This window comes from Lycorma delicatula, chromosome 1 (assembly GCF_047948215.1).
Source record: "Lycorma delicatula isolate Av1 chromosome 1, ASM4794821v1, whole genome shotgun sequence".
Taxonomy (NCBI): domain Eukaryota; kingdom Metazoa; phylum Arthropoda; class Insecta; order Hemiptera; family Fulgoridae; genus Lycorma; species Lycorma delicatula.
The window spans coordinates 338,699,553-338,721,073 of record NC_134455.1 but is presented as its reverse complement, the minus strand read 5'-3'; the positions used below and the strand labels follow the sequence as shown (position 1 = coordinate 338,721,073).

The following is a 21,521-nucleotide window of genomic DNA, read 5'->3' as shown; positions in this document are numbered from 1 at the left end:
TCCAGAGTTAATTGTTTAAAGGCTATGTACATAAAATCTTACAATTTTTTATTCACATATGCGTATATCAAATCAAATTTATACATATAGCCTGGTACAAAGAAAGAAATTTATACTTCTCATTCTCATGCATCGATATGATACACAAACGGGAATTCAAATGTTCACCCATCTTAGTTTGACAAAAATCTTAATTTATGATAATATTTTTACAAGCTTAATATAACATATTTTTATTTTTAACATAATAAAAAATAACATTAAAAATATATTGCAACTGATCACAGTGAATGAAAACAATCTACAGAATTCACCAATAAAAAATTGTAAATAAGTTACAACCAAAAAAAGATACCTCAAAACAAACTAAAGTAAAAGACAAAGTTTTACAATGACGCACTCAATTATTACAAAAATTTGAATTTTAAAATTATAGTACTATTATTACAACAGATCGTCTGAAACTGTACTATCCGAAAAACACTTAGTTCACTTACATCATAGACCTATTTAAAAATAAATAATTTCTAATTCTACGTCATCATAGTCTCCTAATTTGGTAAGAGTTAGGCATAAAAATTAATATTTAAAAACATAACCTTAAACACCTTCATAAAACATACGATTCCACACAGTTCAACAAATGTTTCGTTCTACTCAGTGCTGCCAATCGAAACAAAAATTACCAAATCTTTGCTGTTAATCACTTCCAGAAGGCCACAGCAGATGATAAACATAAGCTTTTCTAGTAGATGCATATACAGTGTCCCATAATGATGGGACACATTTTATTTGCATATATTACTGTTCTTGAAAGCCATGCATGTGAGCCTTTTTGTCATTATTTGTTACAGGTGTCTAGTTCTTGATGATTTCGTGGACCCCAAGGGAAATTGCGTACGTTTTAGAGGCGCACTACTTTCAGTCTCGAACATCGCAGCACAAAGGAAATTCAGAAAAAAACGTCAATGAACACGATGCACCATCCGGAAAAGTGACCCTCCGTGCAGTGAGGAACTTTCAAGAAACAGGAAATGCCAACAAAAAAAAAAGTCCGCTGGACTTCCTCGACAGTCTCGTTCCCGTGACACAATACAACGTCTACAACATCAACGAAGTCCAAACAAGTCTACCCGTCGATTGTCTCAGACAGTGAATGTTCTCCGCAGCAGCGTCCATAGGACTATTAGACAAGACCTGCACCGTATCCGTATAAGATAAAGGTAACACAGCAGTTGCTCCCGCAAGGTAGACTTAGTCGAAAAACGTTGTGCGATACGCTCTTGGATAAGTGCAACGAGGACGAAACATTTCTTGAGCCCCTAATCTCGTCTGATGAGGCCCATCTCCACTTACCTGGTTACGTTAATAAGCAAAACTGTAGGTTTTGGGTTCGAGAAAACCCTTTGCATAGTGTCAAAGTTACCGTTTGGTGTGCCGTGACTGATGCACGCGTCATCGGTCCGTACTTTTCCAAGGGCAGACATGGTTCTGCCGGTAACGTTAATAGTAAACGCTATAACCACATGCTCAATAAGTTTCTCGTTCCTGAGTTAGAACATCATGGTCTGCCAGGAATGTAGATGCCAAGAGGATGGCGCTACCTGTCACAGCACGACGGCCTATTGCAACTCTCCGCCACCACTACCCGGGCGCCTCATTTCACGATTTGGTGACATCAATTGGCCGGCTAGATAACCAGATCTATCACAGACAGACTACTTTCTTTGGGGTTACCTGAAGGAAAGATTAAATCCCAACAAACCACAAACAATTGATGCACTAAAGGAAGAAATCAGAAGGGAAATTGCAGCCACTCCAATTGGCACGCTCCACCGCACCATTCTGCAGCTTAGACACAGCCCAAAATTTTCAAAACTTAATGTAGTGTGCAAAACTGCTGAATGTCACGTACGTATTCACCACAGTCTGCATTATAACTTATTATTGCAACTCCAGATATTTGTAATTAAAATATGTCCCACATTATGGGACACCTATATAATAGATAGACAGGACTTCAAGAACAGGCTGTCACAGTGTATCGAGTTGATACATGTGTCCTATAAGAAGAGATGACATTGTATCATAATGACACACATGGCAGTCAACGTCAAATCCTAAAACATATTTATGCTGCGGTAGAAAACAATAATATCGGTTGGCAGCTAAAGTGTTAAAACCTACTGTAGATATAATCATCGGATGGTAGCACCGATGAGGGTAAGAATTCCCTTGAAGATGATAAATTAGCAGATACTATTATCGATAACTATATTCAACGAAATTATCGTTACTTCCGTAATGTGATTTTGAAATGTCGAGTATCGCGATAGCGCTTCATACAATGACATTTCAGTAGTAGTTATACAGCACAAAATTGTAGATTAATCGATGAAATTTTTTATAAAATTACGTTAATATCCTTACTTACAAGCGCTGCAACCGGTTCAATTTTTATTCCGTTGCAGACAGGATTACGAATGTAAAAAATTCCAAGTAAATTCGGTCTAATGGAAAGTTGCGGTTTATTTAACAATAAAAATGATAAGATATTAAAAAACAAAACCACACTAAACCTGCTAACAGAAAACTATCACGAATTGTCCGGCATTGTCAAACTGCATTTTAAATTACTTATTAAATTTATTATTGTTAAAACTAATTTGCAATATCACAACAAAAATAACTGAAAGCATTACGGTCGTAGATCAGCATGTTAGAACAAAAAAAAAAAACTGGAGTGACAGCCACGTTCAAAACATATTTTTTCTCATTAATTTAAAAAAAGTCTGCAAAGGGTCGCATAACTTTCCTGGCTTTTTTCTTGACAGATTTTTATTTTAAATATACATTACTGTTTTTAAATACTTATTACTTAATTATGCGATACTTTGAGTAAAACTGAGAAAAAGATATAAAAAGAAATTTTGGTCCCGATGAGCCAAATAACGTTATTATTACAAAAGTTATACTGCATAAATAATACTGAATAAATTGCTAAAAAAACAAACATTTTTAGCAAAAAAATGTGGATTCCACTTTACATCCTGGATCGACAAACTAAAATAAAATGTTTAGTAACTGCCGTAACTTGAAAAACAGATAAAACAGATAACTTTAAAAGATTTGAGCTTATTAGAATAACTTAACTAATTTTATCGCACAAAAGCTCAATTTTCTACGATCACCTACACAAAAAGTCAAAAATGCGAAAACTATCCCTCCCACTATCTTTAATTTTATCCAAAAATTATTGCCATCAATGCCCCATACGTAGATATTTTTTGAGCCGTTTTCGAAGAATTTACGTCTACCCAGTCCGAAAACATTAATCAAAATAAAAACCGACAGATGTACGCACATCTTTGTACACTCATCTTCTGGAAATTTCTATAACTTTTTTTTGTGCTTTTTGAACTAAGGAAGTCTCGAAACGTTGACGTTTGCTAAAATCCCGCCATTCACATTTTGGCTGATCGCTACTTTCCCTTTATAACTACGCGACAGCAGCAGCGTTAGAGGTACAGTCTGTAGTCAGAAAGAAAAAATTGTTTTTAACTCGCACAAACAACGTAAAACGAAATGAAAACTTATCCAAAAAATAACTATTTGCGTAGAACTAGAAAATAACTGTAACAGAATTAAGTTTAGGTCTAGCTATAAGTATATCAAGGTAAATTAAATGCTGGAACTGAGCTGAATATTGGAATATCTATATATAATAATTACTACGTAACTGGCGATTACAAAGACCGATCAGCCTTCAATTAATATAATAAGGCCATGGCCAACAGACTGCAACTTGGCAACCGAGAAAAATACAAGTACATAGCTTTTTAAGAATCAATCTTTCAATGAAAAATATAAAAAGGAACTCAGAATGGAAATATGTATATAAATCTTATGATGCATTCTAAGCAGGTACATGATCTGAGTACTGTGTCAAGTAATACTAACTAAGCTGTAACAAAATTAAATTCAATACTTTTAGTGTAAAAACATTTCCTAATCTGTTTTTTTTAAAAAACCTATTGCTTTTCGTTCATTATTTTTAAGGGAATTCACAAGAAAATGTAAAAAAAAATTATTTGTTTACTTTCTGTTTAAAGAAATCTACACCCATCTAAGATCACAGGTTATCTACCCGTTGTTATCAACGGGTAGTGTAATCATTGGTATCTGCACCACGAATTTATTTTTGTTTTACACTAACAGGAAGAAAGAAAAAAATAAGTCGATCTTGGCAGAGGTTTCACCTTCATATACCGGTCATCTAACTGTCTTATTCAGTACAAGAAATAAGTCCAAAACGCCTCAACGTTTTAAAGAAAACTGTAATCGAATTTTCTCAATAATCAGACCTTCCTTTACAGTTTTAAAAGCAAATTCCCTTAGTTAACTTAATGGAATCTTAGATAGGAAATATTTTTTTGTTCTGCTTGGGTATTATGAAAACCCATGCTCCTAGTTATTTTAAAAATAAGCGCGACTTCTAAACCCGTCACAGATTTCATTGTAGCAATGTTATACATAATGTGTACGCTTTGGCAGATAACAAAATTGATGAAGTTTAAAGAATATGTTTGTTAAACTCTACACACACACGCTCTGTACACACTCTGTACGCAAACCGATTACGAATGTCAAAACCAACAAACCGGAGTTAGTTGTTTCTACGCTTTATAATGAAAACTATCGATATAGACAAAAAAATTAGTAAAGAAACTTTTTAACTCTTCGAAACTGCGAGAATTTTATTTAAATCCTGTAAATAAGATCCGAAGAAGTCGACAATACTTCTTACAGAGTTTACATACACTGAAATCAGCGAGAAGCTCACATTCGGCTTTTTGAAGGACATTACTTCCCGCCAATTTTTCTCGTGAAATTTCCCAACGCTTCAGAGAATTAAAAATATACCGATATTAACAAAAACTTAAAATGTAGAATCCTGAAGAAAAATATCGGATGAAAAAAAACGTTTATGAACCCTACGTCAAAATATAGAAAAAGCCTATCGACTTTTCTAAACTTTTACGGCAATTGCACAGAACTTAAAAACAGAACGCTTTCTGTAAAAATGAAAACCGAAATAAAACTGTTACCTTAAACTTTATTAAAAAATCAGGTAATAAGAATTTTTCAATAAAGACGTTTGAGTAATAAAAGCTGTTTGTAAACAAATCGGCAGGTATAAGCATTATCCTTTCACAGATAATTAATGGATCTTTTAACTGTAGTTCACCCGATGCATGTACTATTTACTGCCCGGGATTTCCCGCGATACCAATTACTAAAGTTATCACGGATACTAATAACAGCATCGAGAAAGATACTCTTGACGTATCTCAAAAGAGTAACGAAAATTCATTTCTTATAAATTATGGTTCTATAAATTATAGAACCTTTCGTGGAATAACACTACGTAAAGAAATTTCGTCTGATTTCAAGCTTATGATTGGTGGTTCAGTACGGTTAAAAAAAAAAAAAAATCTGTTCCTTTAATAAAACCATATATTTTGCAACGTAAGCTATTTACGGTAACACAGACGTAAAAACTTTATTGCGAATACTGCATACACTAACCGTTTTCTGTACGATTCGAATATTTAAATCAGATTTTAAATGATTTAAAACAATTAAAACGCGTCAGTTTAAAATTGCATATAGGCCTCATTCGCTCCTCTTCACGAAAGTAATTATTTTCTTAGACAATTAGTGGAATACGATGAAAAACATCTTCGGTTTATATCATAAATTTTCCTTCCCCTCCAGTAAAAACACAACTATTATGTTAAATACGCGAAATATTTCTAATAACTGAACGAGTCTATTAATAGTAATATTAACTTTTTTAAATATTATTTCAAATCGCTTAATAAAATATTACCAATATTAGCCAACGTTAAAACCGATTGAACGCTGATACTCCCGAGTTCCAAAATCAGCTGATTTGGGAAGACGTGTTCACCACTAAACCAACCCGGTGGGTAACAATGACCACCTACACCTAAAAACGTTAACAAAAGAGTCCAATATTCATCTATCAAGAAAATATATTCCTCTATCAGTGAGTAATATACTCACATTATGCACAGATACATTCCTGGTTTGCAATTACTTCATCAGCATTACATCAACGATAACAAACAACAGTGAAACGCAAAACTGGATCGCATATGTTCTCCCCCCCCCACCAACACCACTTACATTACACGGTAACCGATAAGATTCATACCGGCCTCCTAACAAAATGATGATGGCAGTCAGTATAGATATAAAAATAAATCACGAATAAAAAAAAAAGAAGTTGTATCGAATCGTGCCCACAGAACGGCAGATAACCTTTACACAATCAAATCCGTCATACAGCACAGTATTAAAGGGCAAAAAGTGATTAAGCTCGCGCGATTCAGAATGTATATTGCTCCGACAACGGCAGTCAACAATTAATCGTTTAAAGAATGCGTAATTAACGATTTATAATGGAAAGCGGATCTGTATTGAGTAAACAGCTGAACTGTTCCATACGTCACAGATTCACCAAATCTATTGGTATTTTTTTATTTGACATTAAATTTACGCAAAAAATTAAAAACGATCTCAAGATAAATGTTATACTAACAATCTTAGCCGTTTCTTTTTATATCGGTTAACAACAATTACAATCTTATCAATTTTGTTTTCACAGATATTACAGCAGTGCACTTATTTATTTTAAGACCCACAAGCCTTTCTTATAAAAAAAATATATTTAAAATGTAAGCAAGTTTTATGTTCTTTCATTCACACTCCGAAACTTTGAAAAATGTACTTCTAACACTTAGTAAAAAAAAACCTGACTGTTCTATTATACTTAGGTAATTAAATCAAATTTTAGATAAAAGACCACATTTAATGTATTTCGATACATATCATAAATTTAACAGAAATAATATCGAATCGTGCCAAATCGTCGCAGTGAAGCGTAATTTTGTTACACAAAATATGTAACGCATTAGTTTTCTTTAAGTTGTACTAAACAAACAAAAAAAACCCAACTTTTAATTTTAAAAATCTACTACTTTTTTTTATACAGTCGTAAAGAAAATCCCTCTTAAGTAAAAACTTTAAGAGTCAATAGTACGTCATCCAGTATGTCCGACTTTGTGAAGATTTACCGTCGTAAATCACATCTGTTTTCCTAAGTCAATAACGAGATTCCGATTCTCAAGAATAGTTCCGCACAGACGTATACAAAATAATAGGTTACAAAAAGTAAACCCTTACCAGGAATCAATCCCGAAATCAAACGATGAAGCCGGCAAGCTGACCTAGACTACAGAATATCGCTACAATACCGGCCACATCAAAATGTTTTGGGCTTCAAAAAACTGAAACTTTAATAGAATCATTGCAGCAGGTTAATCTTTCTTGTAAGCGCCCTAATTTCCTTTAGCGCAGATTAAAAAAGCAATAATATATACAATGTTATAACTCCAAACAGCTTCGTATTACAAAACAGATTACGATCAGACGACAGAACAAGTGCGGATGTGTCCAACGTACCTAATCTTACACGTTTACTTGATTTCCACTTTTTATCTTGGATAATTCACGATACCGTATTTTGCAAATAAGGGACAGAGATGATTGAAAAACACTGATTTCAGTGATTTTGTTAAATTCGACTAAATAACAGATTATTGTAGTATTTTTCATACAGGTTTAAAATACGAAATCAGAATTCTACCGGGTTTAGTTTTTGTATCTACCGTTCTTATTTTCAAGTAGCATCATGCACGAACTCCATAAGCATAGCATTTTGTGAACGTATTTTATTATATTATTTATCGACTAATAGCTTTTGTTTATTTATTACAGTCCCTTAATTGTTGTCACATTGATTTGTTAGACGTCATCATGTTTATTATGTACACAATAATTAAAATGAACAAGAATGTGACTAATTTTTTCTATTTTCATCTTGCTATAAACATACCATCTACTCATTAGTTATTATCGTCATTACATTTACTTATATTTATTAAGTACGTGTGTTTATAAAGTATTTCTTTTTAAACAAGATTATTTATTATAATATTATTTATTAACAATAACTGGCAATTGCATTAATCATCCAAACAATTTCTGCTACATCTCTGGTGAAGTAACGTTGAAGTCTCAGAAAAGAAATACAACTTCACCGACAAAAAAGTCATATGAACTGTATTTTGGATGTAAATTAGGCGATCCGGACAAATCTTGGGCTCCTCATTTTTGTTGTGCTTCTTGTATAACACTGTTGACTGGTTGGCTAAATTCATCTCGTCACATGCCATTTACAATTCCAATGGGTTGCAGAGAACCGAAGGATCTGTTATTTTTATGCAATAAAGATATCTGGGATAACGGCTAAAACTAGACGTTCCGTTAAATACCCTGACATCCCCTCAGCCGTGCGGCCAGTGCCACATAGCCAAGAGCTTCCAATTCCAGTACCAATAGAAATATGGAACTTAGATAAATGTATAGATGAAAATGTCGAATCTTGTGCTGACTTATCAGACGATGAAGAAAGAGATCCAAACTTTTTAGAAAACAGATATACTGAACCCCCCATTTAATTAATCGGTAAGAATGAATTGATCTGGATCGTGATCTAAATTTATTAAAGAATCGAGCAGAAATACTAGCATCAAGAAAGGATGACATGTTTTACTACCAACCATTAAAATAAGTACTTTCCATGAGAGACAGTCAGAATTTGAACATTTCTTCTCTCAGTAAGGAAATTTAGTATACTGTAATGAAGTGGACTCTTTACTAGAAGCGTTGTGACATATGCACCATCCTGATAAATGGCTACTTTTTATTGACTCTTCAAAGCTGTTCTGCTTCAAACTGGAAATAAGTACCCGTCAATAACAGTAACATACAATGTTCACAAGAAGGAGTCTTATGAAAATATTAAACTCATATTGAGCAGTATTCAGTAAGAGAAATAATTGTAGGGATCTGAAAGTAATAGCGCTTTTATTTGCGACTGCAACTTGGATAGACTAATAGTTCTGTTGCTTTTTATGCGATGAAACAGCAGGGATATGAAAAACCATTACATAAAAGAGCAGTGGCCAAAGAAAGGAAGTTACTGACTACAGAAGAGAAGATTGTTAATCAGGCATTAGTACAACCAGAAAAAATTCGTCTCCCCCCTCTACACATTAAGCTAGGTTTATTTAAAAATTCTGTTAAAGCAACGGATTTTAATGGTGCAGGGTGGTTTCAGTATCTGAAAACAAATTTCCTATTATACGCGATGCTAAAATAAAAGGTGTATTTGTTGGACCAAAAAAAAAAATAAACTAATGAGGGATCTAGCGTTTGAAGAATGTTAGGATGGCTTGGAGGTTGCTGCATGGAAATCATTTCAAAATGTGGTATACAACTTCCTGTAAAACCATAAGGCCAGTAACTACATAGAACTTGTGAATGAACTTCAAAACTACAAAGAACTTGGGTGTAACGTAACACTCAAAATCAATTTCTTTCATTCACATTTGGATTTTTTCCGGCACCATCAGTGATGAAAATGGAGAACACTTTTACTAGGAGATATCTACATTGGAAAAACGATACCGGGAAAAATGGAACCCAAAAGTGTTAACTGACAGCTGTTGGAATCTAAAGAGGGATCTACCAGTAGCAAATTAGAGCAGAAAATCCAAAAGAAATAGATTTCAGGTGAATACGAAATGCATACAGTCATATTACGTTCACCATACATTTTTTGTTTCAAAAGAAATTTCAATTACAAAAAAAACCGAGCCCGATAGAAAAAATTATTAACATATATGAAATCAGCATAAAGAGTAGTATAAGAATCAGCCGTTAACTCTGATATTAAATTATGTTGACCACTGTTATTTTCACCGTAGAATAATGGAACATCGGATAGCCACTGTTCTCTTAATTTCAAGTCTTCAGACTTTTTAAAGTTTCTGTATTGTATTACAGACGAAGAATAAAACCCACATTCGTTCTTTCACGATCTGTTCAAAACATTCTCCCTAGACGAACGAAGTTTGTACCGGTAACTACAAGTCCAAACTTAAAAGTAGGTACAAATAAGTTTGTACCTAATCTTTAACTTAATTTCTGCAACTAATCGGCTGGCTATTTAACATCGACATCTTATTTCCATTCAAATTTGTCAAAACTTTAGAGACTTCCCACGAGTTTTTTTATGATTAATTTTCCGCATAAAACAAAACTTATGTCATGGGGGATAAGATGAAAACTTTCATTTTCGTAGCGTATAAAAAATGCCGTGCCTGATCAGGGCTCGAAACCACGAACCCAGGACCTCCAGTGAAATACCGAAACTCTACCGCTTCGCCAAAGGAGACCGGCATTTTTAGCTCAACATTTGTTAATTTTGTTTAGCAAAGCTAAAACATCAACACGGCAAAAACAAAACTGTCACCCGTACTATGCGATGATATCGATGTTGTTGAACGAGAACCGGTCTCCCGTAAGCCGATAATGTCTGACAATAAATTTATCGTATTTCATTATCATCATCATTATTACGTTACCATAAACACAGTTACCTATCGGAGATGCTGCTTCTTCAGGCCTAACTATTTACATCATTGCAATTATTATAAGTATGATGTACTCTCGTAATTATCTCTAACCCAATATATAACGAAGGGTTGGTTGGTCGATAACAGAGCACATCTAATAAGTACACATTACTTGAAAAGCAACAACACATTAAACCGTAATCGTATTAGTAGTACAATTACATTAACATAAGACTAATACCTAAAATCTAATATATAATAATATTAAATAAATATTTATTTAAAAATGATTTAAAAATATTTTATTAAAATATTATATATTTTTCAAAGCAAACATTCATACAATTTTGATAGAATTTCTATGTGTTAGCTATTGTAAACAGTATTTAATTATTGCATATAATTTTAGCACAGGCAAGCACGCTAGTTATTTTTACGGCTTATTTAAAAAAAAATATTTCTTTGAAAACTAAATTTCAAGAACCTAACTGGTTCGAAGTTTTGATAAAATTTTAATATCCATCGTGAAAGGAATACATCTTGAACGTACTTATTTTAGCATTCTGTATGTAATTTTTAAAAAATAACTGAAAATAAAACCTTTTTTCAGTTTAAAGGGGATAAAAGGCCTTGCTTTTCCGAATAAGCACTTCAGGGATTAAGGTGTGAGCATCCACCGGGCTGATAGGCTACACGCACAGAACCGTTATCGGGAAAGAAGAGATGAAAGATGATGGACTACTTATTCGATGAGCAGATCCGGTTAGGTTCTTGTATCGACCAGAAGAATCCCAAAAATAGAAATATCGGTAGATAAGGTCGGGTTTTCCATGTCAAAGCGATGTTATAGTTTTATTACAAAAGCTTATTTAAAAAATTACCAAAAACGATTCAAAATAACTGCTACCTGATACCTAGCTGACAAATAATCAGATACGGACACACCAAAGGAATCTTACCGAAATCTTACACCAAAGCAATACAGCACCGATCACATGAACACTATTCCTTTTAAAAAAATGTAATCATTTACTAGTCAAATGTTCTAAAAAGCATTTTGGCTCTATTAAACTTTTTATCAAAACAAGACCTTTCAAAGTAATACCTCGTCATCTGTAACGAGTTTTCATCATTACCTGCTCTAATACTTCCTTTTTAACATTTACGAAGTTATCTTAGCACGAAAATAAATATTCGAAGCTTATTACAGTAACAATATCTAACGTCACAATGGAATTACTAAATTACAAATAAACTATTCTGCAACAAACAAGTCGGGTACACTTCTTCATAATAATAAACCGTTCCCACCTTTCTGCTATTTTCGCAGAAAAGAACATTACTTCAAACATACAGGAGAATGACAGATAACCACTGGAAAGAGGTTCAATATTGGCGTACAAATATTCATAAGTAAGGCTCTCATAAAAACAGTCCAATCTACCGTTTTAGCAGACTGAATAGACAAATCAGTACGGATGCACTCTCATATTTACAAAGTAAACTGTTAAAACTTGTGTAAAGTTTGTGCACACGTTGTAGTTATGTTTATAAAAAAAAATGTGTCATGAATACATGCACATTTCTTTTGCCACAAATATTTTCCTTTTCCCCCTTTTTTAAATAAAGCAAAAGTTAATATCAAATACAATATAAGTTTAGCAAGAATAATAGTACAACCGCTAATCAATACAAACGTTGCAAAAACCCATATCACAAATGTGTCGGTGAGTTAATTTAAAAAACCATTACTGTCTGACTGCAGCTCAATTTTGGATTGTTAATAAAAACATTCGAAATTTATTTTACAGAATCTTATTACTCATTATTCTTATTATTACTCTCATAATTATAGGGTATGTCCAACACATAAAATATAAATAAGATGACAAAACTCAGCTCAGCCAAATCGTGGAAAACTGAAAGTGAACATACCACTGAAAAAGTTTGTAACACTGAAATACTAAAATGCTGTGGATACCTAATTGCAGCATTAAATAAATTTATTTAAATGAATCCAGTCATCAAAAATAGGTGAAATAATTTAACATGTACCTCAGGGTAAAGTTACGTTTACTAAACTGGTTCCATTTTCTGAATTTCTAAACTCAGAACAAAACTTTGCTGAGACACTCAAAAATGGGTGTGAATATCTCTTCACAATTATTTTATTTAAAAAAATCATACACATAATGTGTAAAAATTGATACATTTTTTTTATTGATAGCTGATAGGATAGAGCTTAAGTATTTTTTATTTGCCATTCTAAGCAAATTTTAAAAATCAAAGAACATTTACACAAAAAATGTTTGAACATCTACAAACCGCATTTCAAAGAACAAAAATAAACTAAATATCAGACATTATAAATTTACACTAATTAGATGGCTTTTGCAACTTGCAAACTAATTCTTTTTTTTTTTATTACTATGTAACAATATCTTACCTAGAATTAGCTTATCAAGAAAAGATCTTTCTAAAATTACAACTTCCATAAAAAGCTACCTCCGATGGGAATTGAACTAATGATTTATGTGCTTATGTATAAGTAAACTGTTTGTGTGCATATGCATGCAGATTGGCACGACCAGAAATTTCAGAAATCTAAAACATACACCTCCTGCACTAGGTTAAAATCAATTCAATCTAATTTAAAAACCAGACAGAATAAATATAATTTAAAAATTAGAAAAATTGGTCACCTTTTCATGAAACTGGTTTCATATTAATAAAAAGTATTCCGCTGAAAAATTCTTAAGTATCGCAAACATTAAACATTAAAAAAAATCTCAACTAAGCAGGAACTCCTTGCAAGTAACAGAATAAACAAAACTGACAATTTACTTCACACAAATATTCTGAAAAATGTTAATCAGAATCAGAGAGAAAGTGAGACTTATTAGATCTTAGAAAATACAGAATTTCTTTTAATCTATCGGAAAAGTCATTTTTATTTAATCTTCATTGGAGGTCAGCAGTTTATTGGACGAACCTAAAATACAGTATCAAAGTAAATAAATGCAGATGACATCATCCAAGAAATACAAAAAAAGGCTACTGACTTTACCAAACAATTATTATTAAAAAAATTTAGTTTTCTTGAAACGATAAAATGACCTAAGTAGAATAAAAAATTACCAAACATTTTCAATTATAACTTTTGTTTGATACATATATATATTAATTACACATATATGTAATCAATACATACAACAAATTAATTAAATTAATATTATACAGAACGGTGACAAATAACTACTTTAATTTGTAACAAGTTGATTTTGATATAGCTAGATTGGTAGACTTCTTTTTAATACATGCCAACAGCTACTAAACTACATGAAATGCCCAAAATGTTTCTCAAAAAAATATGCAGATGTAAACTAGAAATTATCATCCAATAGGTTTGGTCAAGCCAAATTTTCACGACCCAATTATTTAACTTAATCGGCTCTCTACTTTAAACAGAAATATGTAAATCCAAAACTATCAGGAAGAAATAAAAATAGAACTTTCTGTCATAACCAGAAATAAAGTATGAAATTCAAAGAATTGATACTGTGCACGGAGTGACAAAGAAAAATACTTCAGTTGGTTCTGGATGACTCTGCATTCAGTCACTTTAAACTAGAACACATATCACAGAGAATAAAGCTCAGAAGATTCCTGACAGTCCACATCAGTTAACCATTCATAGAAAAACACAACTGTATTAGTGAAACATTTATCAATCTTAAGAAATACTTTCACAATATTACACCAATCCAGCCCAACCACAAGCTATACACAACAATATGGCATCACACACATTAATATCCATTTTATAACAACAAATCACAGGAAAAAACCTTCCACCCATTCTTCCAAGTTAGTAATTCAAAACAAAGATGTATAGCAGTCAATTCTAAACTGAAAAAATAATTATCAAATCAATTTTTACCCTAACAATTAAAATTTCATTGGTTACTACTTACAGGTTCTGGAAGAGGCTGTGAGCATTCATCTAACTGTTTTCAGATTTTATAACATCCTATGATACTTCCATTACTTTCCAACTAGTGAGTATTTTATCATTCAAATATCATTAAAAAAACCTTCTAAACATTGAACAGAGAAGTATTATACATTAGAAAGCAGTTAAAAAATCACATAAACCAGCTGAATCCAAATGAAGAGCATGATCATATTTCAATTTTCTGGAATTTTTTGTGAATAATAATACCTAATTAAAACTGCTTAAACTCTAAATCTACTCCAATTTCCAATTAGGATTCTTAATCCACTGCAAAATTTTTTTTTATTATGGAAACATATGCGATGAAATCCTAACATAGTTCTACATAACAAAGCCGAAGTTCAATCTAAATAAACTAAGAGAATATCAGATTTTACATCAGCAGGTATAAATAACTTTAAAAAAACAAAAAAAAATTAAATATAATAGTGCCAAATCTTGCTCTAAGATTAAATTACTACGAACTGCATTTTCTTAAAGTCATATCACAACTTGTAATTAGATATTCTAAATTAAGCGGCATGAGTTTTAAGAATCAGAAAATGTAACAACATAATAAGAACTCATTACTTTTAGTCGCTACATGACACTTAATAACAAAATGCAATAATTAATTTCAAAGTGGATTTTCCAAAGATTTAGCTACACTAGAAAATAATAATATAAATGTGTTAAATTCTTAATTGCTAACAACTAAACCCAACAGTTTCCAACAATAGTTTGAATTTTAATTAATCTACAAATCTGCAATTGTGTTCATATTTATATGAATGTGTATACACATACATACATCCACTTATGATCTTTAACACATCACTTCAAATGAGCAAACCCAATCATTATTTTCCTGAACTAGCACTCATTTACATGTAAATCAAGTTTTTTTTTAAATGTCAAAAAAAAAATCTGTTTAAAATATCAATTAAATTTATGGACTGAAAGTGCAATAATGCACTTACAGAAAAATAAATAAAAATAAAGATAATACATTCATATCAAACCAGAAGAATATGTACTCATGTTCAGGTGATTTACAGAATAAGCTCAAAGTATAAAAAGGAAAAACCCAATAGCTTTAAAAAATGCAATTTAAAGACATCGAGAATATCATTTACAGGGTAAGACTGTTAACTGACCTATTCAAACTTCTAAAATAAGTATACAAATGTTTGAAGTAACTGTGCAATAAAATTAAATATAAATTATAATTTTAAATAAGACTTGGTCTCTGACACTTCCAAAATATCAAAAACAAATGTTTTTTATCATAAATTAAGAAATAAAATTAATAATCGATGAAATAAAGTGAAAAGGCATATAAAATTTGTAACTAAATACACAGGCAAGATGGAATGAATAAGGTTAATGCTGAGGTCACATAGTGTAAGACCAGTATTTCCACAATTTAAGGGGCTGTATGAGTAGGAATTTTAACAACAGGCTTTCCAGATGGATCTTCCTGCCTCTATCTGTTTACTGAACATATATTTAGAAAATGTTATTGAAAAAAGAATTTATTTCAGAAATATATAAACTTGTTTATAAGGTTTCTTGGTTACAAGACAACATTTATTTATACACACGCTTCAACATTACATGATATACTTAAAAGAACTAACCTAATTTTCAAATTAACATAAATAACACCTAATTTTTTTTCAAAATTTGTGAGAAATTCTAAAGAGGGCATCCCTACAGCATAAAATACTATTCTTGGACTAATCTTCATGCAAGTGAAAAATGACTGAAGAATGACAAAGCCTGAATGTCACAACAAGCAGGCTAGGAAAAAACCTAAAAATTTAATGTAAGAACACATTTACAATCCCAATGAACTCTTTAAAAACTTTTTTATCCCGCAATTATAATGATTAGCTAATAAAAACTTATAAACAACCAAATAGACAGCATTAAAGAGTAACATATGTTCAATTATATATGAACAGCTTATACAAACATCTATGATAAGAAATTGCGATTCACATAATGTGCACAACCCAATGCTAATGGAAAGATGTACAACAATCTAAAACACGCATTTATATTGTAATAGATATAACAACATGCTGCTCAACTCTGAGGTTTTCCTTGATTCTTATTGACAAATGCTGGAATATTCCTTTTGTTATAGATGAACTAAAACATCTACACATTCCTGAAGTGATCTATAATTAGGTAAGATTTGAACACATATTCTTTCATCATTTATTAATGAAAAATATTCCTTTTGATAATAATTTATAAAATAGGAAATATAAGGGAAACAGCAAGGTACTAAGATTAGACTATAGTCTGACTTAATAATCTAAGAACAATATAGGTAAGTTTCAAACCAGTATATATCTAGGGTTTTTTTCATGCTGATAATAATCTCAATAATTTGTAAAAAAAAAAAGAACTGAAAAGAATAATTTAATTTATTCAGTATCTGAAAAATAAGATTTTCAAATAAATTTAAGAAAACCTGACCTCTTTAATAACTAAACTGTCAAATAACAATGAATTTTGTAATACATCACAACTGAGAAAAACATAATTTAAAATATTTACAACTGATATAAAGGTAAGTTTTTATTCATGAAATTCTTCAGTAAATAAGTTACAAGAAGAATAAATTTATCTTTACATAGAAAATAAAAAAAGAAATCACATAAAACATAAATGTAATCCTGATTCAAAATTAAAAGCTTAAATTTCTTCACAAGAATTTAAACGATTTTTAGAAGCATAAAACAGAACTAATAAATAAAAATAAAATCATCTGAAAGGAAAAATGCCTGCTTAAACATAAGTTTTAAGAGCAAAAAAGAAAGTAAAAATTCGATCACTAACATTAACTATTCCAACAATATAAACAGACTTGTTTGTATACCTTGGAACCACAACTTAAAAACTCTATTAATTGACAACCTTTTTTTTGATAATAATTAATTCATTAATTATTTCTACAGTTGTCAGGTCCCAGGCAAAAGTTTCATTCTTGTGGAATGTTACAGTTGCAATGTAAAAATCTCTACTTTTTAAAAACTGTCAATAGTGAGTAGATGAAAAATGATAATACAAATAAGGAGTTAGCAACTGACATACTAATTCGGTAATTCTAAGGTGTTTGAAGGAGGCAAGAAATACCATCAACATATGATCATGCAAGCAATGCTGACAATATTCCATAATTAATAAATAGACCCTCTATAAAATCCATTCCACGAAACATTCTAAAATATAATCTCTTTATAAGAAAAGCCAGTGTTTTAATAAGTAAAAACACATTTCACAAAGCTAACATTTTGAAAATAATACGTAGATAGATTAATAATAGGACTGATAATGTAAACAAAAATGAGTGAAATTTATCTTTGTGACTGTAAGATTTACATGTTCCAAGTGAGTGTGAAGGACACTGAATGCGATTCTGAAAGGTTTTAATGAAAAACTTTGGAAATTAAATTTTATTAATATATTTATTTTAACAAAACAACTATTCATAACTGGTTTACAATAAATATTGAATAGGGAATATGGGTAGGCCAGGGACAGACATATAATCAATAAAATCATACCATCTCAACATTGATGACATTATTTTAATACATGTCAGTACCAGAAGTAAACTAATCTCAATAATAAAAGCCATAAACAGAGCATTACAGGAAACTGTTCTTCATATCAAGAAAATAGAAATAATGTAAAATCTGTATGAAAATTATTAAGTAAAAATTTATTTTTAAAAGATGAATACTCATTTTAGTCAAAAAAATATGTTCTCGGGTAAGTTAAATAATTCAAAAACTGAAGAGAATACTAACAAAACAAAATAATTCTCAGAAAAGCAAAGTGTTTTCCAGATACAGAATAAAACTCTTCTCAATCATGACTGGATCTGGCCAAAAAAAAAATGCACAACTTATGGAATAATCAACACTAAAAATAAAAAGATAAATACACAGAACCAAAGTACACAAAAAAATGTAATATCTCTCTCTAAACATATGTTCCACAAACTTTTAACACTTTCCATTTTTTCTGCCGATCTTACAAATCCCCAACGATTTATTACTTTGTTCACTACATTATATTCATGATAATAGCAAAAAAATTAATTCACTTGTGAAATACTTTTTTTTTATATTTCTACTAATCCAGGATCTAAGTAGCCTTCTTCTGGATATAATAGATTTGTATCATGTACAGATGATGTCCTGTAAACCTTAAAAAAGCTATTTAATTAAGCAACTATGCTTAAAATTATCAATCTCTTACTGCAATTATTACAACTCGCAATACCTAAAAATAACACCTTTAGTACAATTATTACAGTTAAAAAAGAAATGAACAAAAGCAATTTTCTGTCAATAAGATTGTATGATATTAAACTTAAAACAACAACACGAATCACAGCCATATGTTGTTCAAAATTACTGCTTAACATAAACTTTTAACATGGCTTATGTTTGTACAAGTATTGGATCAAATCTGAATACAAGACTTTTCACATCTCAAGTCATAATATATTTACAGAAAATCAAGTTCCATTTTTTAATTCTTAAGCACTATAAGTGTTAACTACACAAAAGAGCTATAAAATTAGCATAACACCAAATATTTTGAAAGTTAGTAATTAGTTTAAAATGTTCATTAAATACAGTTTTTACATCATTATGATCAATCAATTATATCAACATTATCAGATAGATTTCAGATACTTAATATGAAAAATAAAATTAAAATATATATTCCTTAACAAATCCTAAAATTTAATAATACAAAAAAATAAATGATACAAGTGAATGAAGTTATTATAGAAACCCAGATTCTTCAAACAACTATCTAAAAAGATAAAAGAATCATATTGTCTTGATTTGGAAAAAATCTTTTTATACCAAAAATATGATAAACTTTCTCAAATAACATCTCATTAACCAATGAACTTCCCAAATTAATTTAAATACTACTTTTTTTTATAAATCCTCTGAATAAAACTGCTGTTAAATGTTAGTAGTCATAATATCCACAATAAGGGATCCATTTCTAACTATACCATCAACCATATTGAGGGTAAAAAAAATATTTTCAAACAAGAAAAAATCAAGAAAATTAGCGACAAAATAAACAGTAGCGTAAATGTTTAAATTTAAGTAGCTTCAAAAATAAAAAATGTAAAAATAAAAAAGTAATGGTACAATAACTTTAAAAGGACAGAGTAGTTCCTTAGCACACTTCCAATTTGGGCAAATCATTTTCAAGGTTAGATCTATGCTTCTACTAATGAAATAAAAATCATGCTAAAACAAGTTTTAAAAGTTCGGACAAAAAAGGATGCAGAAATATGAATCACACATTTAATCCATTCGGATTTATTTAAGTTACTTAAATCTGAACTAATTCATATTGGTAATTTAACCCAAATTCTACACTTAGCTTGTTGACGTGGCGATGTAAAAAAAAAATCACTTTTTTCTTAATTTCATAAAATAGCGATTATCCCAAATGCAAAAACGAAACAAAATACCCTACCAAAATTAGAGCGAAGACTTTAAAAAAAATGACTAACTAATGGCACTGGCTAAGTAAAATATGGCGACATCGTTTGCAGACAACTGTTACACCATCTAAAAATACAAAACCCAATGACTAAATAAGCGTTATCAAAATTAAACATTTAGTTTACTCACCTTATTTCTTATATATTCCTCTATTGCACGATAAGCCGAATCCGTAAGTTTCACAAATATTAAAGATTTATTCTCATTAAAATTTCCCTGCGATGACAAACTATACTGAACACCTGCCACCAGCGCCGCCATTTCTACCTACCATTCACACTTATAAAACCAGCTGACGTTTGTTAGTCAAAAGAACTATTTATGTTCAACGAGCTACATCACCGACATTATTACATTGTTTTAAAAACATACAATATAATTTATTTAACAAACACAATAATTACAAATGCATATTTCAACAGTTACACGTATAAAATAAAATTATTACATATTGCACTACAGTAATGACAGAAAATTCCGATTACGTTACAATACAAGGAATTAAGCTGTCTTATAGTTTCTAACTTAATTCACAAGATGGCAGCACGTAATAGAGCAAGCAGACAGTTTAGCATATGGTGGGGGAATTTTGTAGGTGAACGGTCAGCCAAACATCTGATTGCTTCAACGCACGTTTTGAAAATAATTGATTGACGTAAGTCCTGTTTACTTGCTACGTAACACAAAAATTGTAATAAGCGTACGAAGGCCTTTTCTTAAGATCAATTTATACCATTTAATGTTATGTATACTGCCGTAAATATCACTGTCATAAAACGCGTGAAAATAAATATAATATGGGTGTATACAACAGAAATCCATCATCATGCATAAATTTAAGGGAGTTCAGTTTTAAAATATTAAAATACATTTTCTAAAGAATTTCTTTTAAAGCAGAAATGCTTGATATTTTTGCTATAATTGGGTTGGAGAGGGTATGATGTCAAACTCACTCTACACCAATAACTTTATTCTGACTGTAATTAGAAGAAGTATGTTTTGTAAGAATGTTTATAACAACCCCAAATTTAAATTTTATGTAGTATGAGTCAGGTGGTCCCCACCAGCTACTTTTCACCCTAGAAACTATTAAGAGAACTCAAATATTACTTTAATTGAATCTGTTTATATTATTTTTGATATAAAAATTGTTTGGCTTTTAGAACTACACTAAAAACAAGACCAAAAAATAATTGTGGTCTGCTACTTGTCTTCTCCAGGGACTGGGCATTTCATCCTACCTACAGTTACTTGGAGATTAGAGGTACCTTATCCAGGATAGAGCACCAGAATATTAATCATAATTTCACATTCACTATCTGAAATGTATGGTGCAAAAGTTTCTTTTCCTCTAGATACTAAAAGCACTGAGTTCAGGCTCAAGGTTCTAAG

The 21,521-nt window shown here is 30.8% G+C and overlaps 1 protein-coding gene across 1 annotated transcript in view; it reads right to left on the bottom strand.

Moving 5' to 3' along the window:
* The window catches only part of Su(Tpl) (Suppressor of Triplolethal), a 164,503-nt gene extending 143,898 nt beyond the window's left edge, over positions 1 to 20,605 (bottom strand). Inside the window, exon 1 of the mRNA XM_075382271.1 lies at positions 20,259 to 20,605. Coding sequence (XP_075238386.1) covers positions 20,259 to 20,390 — 132 coding nt within the window. The 5' untranslated portion in view covers positions 20,391 to 20,605. The remainder of the gene's footprint in view (positions 1 to 20,258) is intronic.
* Positions 20,606 to 21,521: the final 916 nt, after the last annotated feature.